The sequence below is a fragment of the Maniola jurtina genome, chromosome 14 (assembly GCF_905333055.1).
Source record: "Maniola jurtina chromosome 14, ilManJurt1.1, whole genome shotgun sequence".
In the NCBI taxonomy this organism is placed as follows: Eukaryota; Metazoa; Arthropoda; class Insecta; order Lepidoptera; family Nymphalidae; genus Maniola; species Maniola jurtina.
In genome coordinates, this window is record NC_060042.1 from 11,245,617 (window position 1) to 11,254,792 (window position 9,176).

At 35.7% G+C, this 9,176-nt stretch overlaps 1 protein-coding gene across 1 annotated transcript in view; it reads left to right on the forward strand.

Moving 5' to 3' along the window:
- LOC123872138 (ras-related protein Rac1) overlaps positions 1 to 8,677 on the forward strand; it is a 44,820-nt gene extending 36,143 nt beyond the window's left edge. The window contains exons 3-6 of the mRNA XM_045916295.1: positions 598 to 778; positions 1,514 to 1,648; positions 2,174 to 2,347; positions 2,726 to 8,677. Coding sequence (XP_045772251.1) covers positions 598 to 778; positions 1,514 to 1,648; positions 2,174 to 2,329 — 472 coding nt within the window. The 3' untranslated portion in view covers positions 2,330 to 2,347; positions 2,726 to 8,677. The remainder of the gene's footprint in view (positions 1 to 597; positions 779 to 1,513; positions 1,649 to 2,173; positions 2,348 to 2,725) is intronic.
- Positions 8,678 to 9,176: the final 499 nt, after the last annotated feature.

A 9,176-nucleotide genomic window follows, 5' to 3' on the forward strand; every position in this document is an offset into this window, starting at 1 on the left:
GTTCGGAAAAGAGAATTGGGGTTATGTCTAAGTGTAAACAGGTTATAAACATTTACCACACAATTTAGACCCACGCATTCGTTCGAGTTTTTCATCATACTAAGCTATACCTGGCCTGACTGTAGACTGCAGCAAACGTAACCTCACAATGGTCTGCGCCCGGAAAGGAAACGAGGCGTTCTATTCTTTTGGAACTGTGCAGTATGCAAGTCCTCAGGCCCCTGTTTTATGCCAAACATCTCCGAACACAGTCTCCGAACCACTGTGATCGCAACCTATTTTATTTGCTCTTGCCATTACTGCCAGGTCCTGTATGCAGCACTTTCCTGACTGGTATTAGCAGCATTTGGCAGCATTTTCAGTATGTACGATGTGTTTCCCTAGGATGCTACGTTTATGTATACGAGTCTTGGCAGATTTTTACAGATTTTATCGAATTCTAAGCGAGCAAAATAATTTCTCATTTATTCAACGACTTTCGCGTGAAATATTTCTTGGTACATATTTATGCTATAGAAAATAAAAAATTCGTTTGATTTATTAATAAGTATTTTATAATCGCCTTCCCGCATATAATTTGCATATTGATCATTTCAGATTTGACAACTACTCCGCAAATGTAATGGTAGACGGAAAACCCATTAATCTGGGACTCTGGGATACGGCGGGGCAGGAGGACTACGATCGACTGCGGCCACTCTCCTACCCACAGACAGACGTGTTCCTCATATGCTTCTCACTGGTGAACCCAGCTTCCTTCGAGAACGTGCGTGCAAAGGTAATCGTCTCCTTCGAAATAATAGTTCCATAATCCATACCCCTAACAACAGACAGTAAAAGGATCAGTGCTTTTGAATTGTGGTGTTGAATACGATGTTTCGCATAGCATGTCCGCGAAGAGAATCAAAAAATTCATTTCAGTAGTCTGGAAAACATGTTTCTTTTGTCCTCGACGCGGTCTGCCCAGTAATTTAGACAAGCTATTAGCTTAGGCCTGCTGAAGGGAACAAGCTTAGGCCCTGGTCTGCTAAAGTTACTCACTCATACTTACTTAACCGCCATTAGAAAAGCCGAAGATCGAACAGTGGAAGGCTATAGTTCGTTAACAACGCTACAAAGGCAGTAACAACCTCCAATATGCAAAATACAGCCAGCAAGAATATCCCTAATAAAACCCCTGGCTCCCCAACCTTTTAAAAATCCTTGACAATCGGATCGACATCCTTGTATTCGCCCGACTGCCACTTTGACTCATAAATGCTGTTTTGAATGTCTTCTTAGCGCTGTAGTTGATTTACTGCGTTTAAAGTCTTCCATGATTACTAGGCTTGAATTTTAATTTTCGGTCCAACCTACCCAGGATTCGAACTATCCCAAGTACAACCAGGGTATACTGCCTATCAGCGAATTTTTATTTTACGACTTATATGGCTGACATTTTTTATATCCCTTTTTACAGGACATACTTTGACGAGGTTTTCAATTCCTTTCACAACTATTTTCACTTTTGCAGTGGTACCCAGAAGTGAGGCATCACTGCCCGTCAACGCCCATCATCCTGGTTGGAACGAAGCTCGACCTTCGCGAAGACAAGGACACGATTGAAAAGCTGAAGGACAAAAAATTAACTCCCATCATTTATACATCAGTAAGTATTATGATAAAATAGACTATGCAGATGCAGCACTCTAAACTGTGGTAAATTATTTTGACGATTCAAAAGCACTTGTAAAAGTTTATTTGAATAAAAATACATTCTACTATTCCATTCTATCCCAAATCTAAGTGCTTAGTGAAGTTCATGTTATTTTAAGAATGTTTTCGTCAGACATTGTTATGCTAGGTCTTTTGTAGGGACTTTCTCGCCTGTGGTAGTGCGCTACCAACCAGCTAATTGTAAGAAGCTAGCATAGACAGACATAAACACTTTTGCATTTAGAAATATTAGTATGGATGTCTCCAGAAAAAAAACCGGTCAAGTGCGAGTCAGACTCGCACACGAAGAGTTCCGTACTATCGAATAAGATAATTGACCCTATAAGGGTTCCATTTTTCCTTTTGAGGTACGGAACCCTAAAAACATTAGGAAATTGGAATAGGCTGTTAATCTAGTTACAGCAGTTAAGTACTGGGGCATTCAGAAAATATTTAGATAGCCTAATTTCGTCCGCAGGGCCTAGGCATGTCGAAGGAGATCGGTGCAGTGAAGTACCTAGAATGCTCGGCGCTGACGCAGAAGGGGCTGAAGACGGTGTTCGACGAGGCCATCCGCGCCGTGCTGTGCCCCGTGCAGCCCGTCAAGGTGAAGCGGAAGTGTTCCATACTGTAAGGATTGCGACGCGTCAGGGTACGTATTACTTTCTATAATACACGTTTTTTTTTATCGGGCATTCAGCACTCACTGCTAAGTGATTGTCACTACAATTGCTACATTTAGCATTAGATTTATCTGTTTTGCAGCCTTTAGAATGATGGCTTTCTGTACAGTACATTTGATTACATTCTTACAATATTTGGCGATGTGTCCATACCTTAAACATTGCTAACACTGCTTTACAGGAGGTATGCTGTACTTAACGCATGCCTTTACGATAACGACCGATTTGTCTAAATTCCCATATTTTTTGGCGATAACTCTTAAACTATTTTTTTTTTGCAGTTCTGACTTTTTAGATATAGGACGGCAGATCAATGGATTGATATTCATTTTAGTTTTCTGTTTCAGAGAGAGTAGACGAAGTACGACGCCAGTGTAAACAGCCTAGCTATAATAAAATAGAGCGCACCAAACGATCCGTCTTCATCGTACCACCTGAGTGCTGTATGAACTAAAAAATAAAAACATGGACTGCAATCAAATGCAATACAATAGATGTTAATTCTTAACTATTAAAATACGCATCATTTACGCCCTGGTTATGTACAATACGTGACAAAAGTGACATGTGATATAAATAGCATGACAGGATGTCACACTGAACGAGTCACGGCTGCAACGACTCGTTATAGTAGCCCCTGGTTCTACTGGAGCGGAGTGAAGCGGAGACGTCAGAGGACCAATCAAATTATCGAGAGGTCACGTGATATTTTCATCACGTCAAATTTTAATAATGTGATTGGTTGGTTGAACATATCTCTGTTCCGCTCTTCTTCTATGGACAGGCATCCTACGGGTATGTTTCGAGTGAAGCGGACACGAGCAGAGCGGAGCACAGACGTGTGCGCTTTGGTCAATCAGATTTTTGATTTTGAACAGTTTGATTTCCTGTCGCGCTATAGACACATTGCTGACGTCGCGCGTTGCTTTTAACCAGGGCTTTATAATATGTCACGTGAGTTGGTGTGAGTGAGCTCCGTATTGTAAACGCTTTTGTATTATCTGTGGAACGGCACTGACATGTGACAGTTGTCTATGGCTAAGTGACATTGTATAGTAAGGGAACATGTCAGGTTTTTAATCGAGTGTCGATTACCGAGTATTCATATTTGGGTGCTTTTTCTAACGCGAATTTTAAGAACCTTCGCACGCGGCGACATTTTAACCGGCAGTTGACGCATGTGTTACGAACGTACGTGTCTACAGTGCTGGAAATGACACTGCAAATGTATGACAAATTACACAGGCTTAGGTCATGTTTACATCTTGAAAACGTTGATGGATCTCGAATATCAAAATACTATACTCAACTCCAGAGTAATCCAGAATCTTAACTTTCTTATCTTACAGATCTCGTTCGTCCATACTTTTAGAGCCTGCACAACGTCCCAAGCGGAAACTGTTAAATGCAGATCGCCAGTAGTTACTGAATAAACAACTTGAAATCGGCCAGGTTTTGGTTGATTTTACTCGTAATCTATCAACGTTGTCTAGATGCAGAAAGTCGTACTAAGAGTTAAGTCAAATCCAGTTGGAAAACGCTGTCGTTGTCGTTGTGAAACGCGCGTATTGTAGCTGTATGCGAATATGTCGTCTTGTGCATGGCACGTTATATGTAAAATACATTCCTACACTATTTCTTGAACACCTTTACAGTACTACTACTTTTATAAGTTGCATCGGAAAATTTCGTTTGCACAGAAAAGCGCAACCTAACGCTGCTGACTAAATCCGAATGTACACCAATGAAATATAAACTTTATTGCTAGACGTTAAGATTTTAAACACAAGAACAACAGAGACTCGCGCTATCTCGCTGATAAAATTCACGCGTACAAAACATGGCGCGAAGGTAACAACCAAAAGCGGACGGACGCGCTATGGTTGGCTGAAAATTTACGCGCCATTTATAAATAAGATTTCTGCGCAGTTACATCGGCGTAACTTATAGAAGTGATAGTAATGTACCACCGTTTTGTTTTAACATAAACAACAGATGAAAAAAATCCTCTTTGGCATTGGTGTGTTGGTGTTTAAATTTGGAATTGTTAAATTTTTTGTGTTAGACAGAGATTAACTATATTTTTTGATTAATTATTATTATTATTGCTTATTTCGTTCCCAATAATTAATTGTTGTATTTCATTATTAGGTGTCTGTAAGTACATACACAGTATTCATTAAAAAAAATGTTATGTATAAATATTTAAATCTTCGTAACGTGTACTAAGTAAATGTTTTCAGATGCGATATGAAATGTATGCTTTACTTTTTAAGTTTAAGATTTCTTTTTTTTCTTATCTTCGAAATCAACTGTTTAACCTATTAAATAAATTGGGATTATTGAGAATGTTGATTTTGTCTTAATGTTTTTTATGTAATGGGCAGGCACAAAGTAGCAGTAAAATGATCGTTGCCAACATATTTGATGTGTTTTAATGTTATTTACTAGGTTATTCGAGTTTCCCATAAGTACTACTTATTATGTATTATAAACTCGACGCGCAATATTTAAGCACCCGTGAAATGCGTTAGATACATATCGAAGTTAGCTAGAGGACAGTCCAATGCAATTTAATCAGAAAAACTTCTTTGACGTGATATTTTGTACTTTAATTCATGATTTTATTCAGCCATTTTCAATATACGTCTTTTAACGTTTTTCTTTTTATGAAATATGATGATTAATTTTATCACTCTTTAATTTTAACCAAATTTTTTTAGTACATGTATTCTGGATAAAAGAACTTGAATATCGTTGAAGGGGTGAATAAGTTTTCTTTTGATGTTGCTCCGAAAAGCAAAGTTACATTGACTGTACACATTATTAAAATTTTAACCCTATTTTTTTTTTTTGTAGCCTGGTCCAAAGTATTATCATCAAACAAGCTATATATTAATCAATTCTTATTAAAACTTATGAAGGTTACTGTGAAATGCCGCACAATTATTAAGTTAAGCAATTAATTACTGACCAAGTTATGACTTTTTCTATTTGGTCGCTTAGTCTTTGGGAGACATTTTTCGAAAAAAAATGTGATAAATGGGTTTAGGCTTTAATTGACTCGTCACGGCCTTCTATTTTTTTATATTACGCCTAATTATCTATGCAACGTACTGATGTTTTGATTGATTTTTACTGTTAAAGTGTTTCCACACTTTTCTGTTTGTTACTGGGACACATAGTTGGCGACAGGTCGACTTGGCAATCGGGGTATGAGGTGAGTTGTGCAGTGGAGGACGCCCGGCACTCCCACACTGTCATAGTTTAATGATGCACGAATCCGTATCGACTGCACTTATCGATTTCGTTGTAGCTTGTAGTTTTGTGTATTGAAAAATATGACTTCAGTTGTTTGTCACATGTACAAATAAAATAACCAATAATTCATTGTCAAACACGTCAACTAGCCTGAAAAGTATTATAATATACATATAATTATAAAAAAGTAAACAAAATTGTTGTAAATACACTGGATCGGGTTGTATTTTATATACACTGTCTTACGAAAAGAGTCAACATCCAGAATAAAATATGACTCAAAATTAGTAGGGCCACATGAACAATTAAAATCACTTTCACAATTCAATCAAGTGTTTGTAGCGATGTTATAGTTTACGTTAATTTGATTTAGATTGTGATCAATAACATATATCTTTAAAAAAAGGTGGTTATAATTTTACTCTCATTTTGTTGTGTACCAAAAAAAATATCGATATCGATTACCCGGTATGTGATGTCACCTCCCTAGAAAATTGCCATCTCGACCTGTCGCGAACATTACTTGTAAAACTTCATTTACTTGCCCGCAATGATTGTGTGGAAATGCTTTTAAGCATAGATTAATTACTGTCTAAATCCACTCCTAAAATAAGTAAAAGTTAGTACACATAAGAATGCTAAGGAATGTGCAATTGTTGCTGCTTGTTCTATCGACATCGATGCCATAGACAATTAACTTTTTAAATATTTGAAAATGGAATCTTAGCCGCTTCGTTTAAAAATAAAAGCATAAACAATTGCACAAAATAGGTACATACATAGCTGGTAAGGTTTTAATGTATTGTTCAGATGCAGATATTTAGAAGAAACAGGCATGTAAATAACGGTAATTTTAGTATTAAAAACTAAAATGTAAGTGATCGCGCCATTTACTATGGTGATGCATTTTTATATCTAGGAAACATTAAATAGGGCGCTTTCGATCACATTTTTTATATTAGTTAGTATGTGTATTTGCTATCATTAATAAAGGAATTATTACTTTAAATCTATTCAAACTTTTTCATTAACTGTGCGCTAACTAGTACCTATATCAATAACCTATATTTTATTAAGTGATGTCCTGAAGTATAAAGTAATATCGAACATATTTTTCTATGAACATTTCAGAATAAAAATCTATTGGAACGGTATTAAAAGTTTCTGTATATGACTATCTATAAACTTAATCCAAAAATATGATTAATCGATAATAATCAATCTTATCAATTGATGACATAACTATAACGCACGCACGAATGCATGAATTCTGACCTCTGAGAATTACTATAGACAAAGAGTTCAGAATTCATGCATTACTATGGATTGAAAAATTTGTATCAGTTTACAGTTGGCTGTCTTTCTATGCGGACTATACATTTCTACAAAATTTAATTTTAAAACAACGCAATTTATTTTAATACATAACATTATACAAATGTATGAACGATAGCACCGAATTTTTGGATAAAGTTTAGAAAGTGCGTCATTTTTACCCAGTTGCAGCGACTTTAGATGAGCAAATAGGCTTTTAAAGTCATATTTTTTCATCTGTCCACACCCGGGTAAACTTTACAGTCTATAAGTAAACACTCAACTTCTAAAACAGTGCAAATCCTAACCATGTATATTTCAAAATGTATAAAAATTATATTATTCGACCAATATAGTTTCAATTATTTATGGGAAATATTATGCTATTATAATATACATTTAATGATATTTTGTAAAAACATTTCAGTGTTTTATTTGTGACGATTGTCAATATGTTAATTACTAAGTCGTATTTTTTAATATGCACTTTTGTGCCAGCGCATATTATAATAGCCTGGATTACTTCTGACGCCGATCGCTCTGTAAAGTCGATAGAACTTGGCTTGGACACACTGGCCATTGTGTCTTGATCATAAAATTACTTTGACATTTATGGCTCCGACTTTTATTAATGTAATCTGGACCTTCTAAGCGAAAATAACCCTTATTGCACACAACATTCAACCTAAGGATCATAAATTAATTTTACGGTCAATGTTACATTTTGAAATTGAATGTGAACAAGAATCGGTTTTGAAATGCTAAGGAAAGGGCATATGAAAAAAACTAGTGTCAAACTGAGGACCTATGTTTTTTTTTTTTTTGGAAGTCTGTTACAAATTTGTGTTATTTTGTGTACAATAAAAAAACGCTGGCGCAAAAATGTATGTTAAAAGAACAATACGTCTGATCCTGATTAATTTCAATGGTATTAGGTAAAATAGTTAAAAAGCTTAGTATGTTAGCGCATATACATTTTAGTCGAAATTTTTTCCACTAGTGTCTACTGTAACGGACGGAACATTTATTGGTGTTAGCTTTTATTGTTATGTCATTGTTACTAATACATTTTGTAATCAACAAACAGTAGTTGCGTCTACCGAACCATAGTAAAATCTTAACGTGTAAAATTAAATGAAATATTACAATAGGAAATGGGTATATTTATGGGTATATATATATATGGGTAACCACAGTGAAATTCTATGGTGAATTTTTTATCTTCGGTATCCATGGATGCCGCCTGCCATTAAATTACCGCACTAGGGCGTACAAATTAAACATCCGCACTAGTGTAGTAATTTAATGGCGGTGTGGTATAAAGAAAAAGCAAATGAAAGACAATGTTTAATCTCTTACTAGCAAATTAATATTTCTCTTTTTGATCTTAAATCTGTATACAGAAACTATTATGAGGTGTTAGAACTACTAGAATTCTTAGCAAAGCAGCTAGTAAACAAACAAAGCACCCTCTAAGATCAGTTTTGCATGTGAATGGTTTAAACTTTAACCCCATAGATATAGTTCGGTAAATGCAACGACATAAATCATGTGTCTGCTTTTATTCGTAACCGCTTGTACAGTTCATTTTATACGAAACGTAATTGTATTGTATGGTAAAAGCGCCGAACGTCGAATTGGATGGATGAGCGCTGACAAGCACTTCTTCCAAATATTGTGAAGCCTCTGAATAATTCGAAATATATTTATATTAACTGTTCAAATGCTGGTTTTATTTCGGAATATGCGTCACCCGGCGAAAATTCAAATCCTCTTTATTCCTTCTTTCCTCTTAATTCAAACGCGAAAGCGTATTATAACTAATTACCTACGCGAAATGCCAGATCGCTATTGATACGCACGCTATGATCTCTTAAAATGTTAAGGGTACAGAAAAATTAATTTAAAGAAATTTTAATATTTACGAACACTTTGCATAAACTACGAAATTTTAAGTTTGGTGTTTCCAAAACAATTGTGCGTCTAAACGACCTAAACTGATTAGGTACTATGTCTATGTATGTATATACTATGTGTACTATGTCTTGCATTTGAAATATCAAATGTGTATGTCTTGCATTTGAAATATCAAATAGCTGCTTTAGATTTAGAACATGGACAAATCACGCGCGGAAATTTTCTTCGCCAGGCTTTGCTTGAGTGGAATTTTTGAAAATGGATTTGTTATAGCAACGGCGACTCCCAAGTCGGTGGATGGGTGAT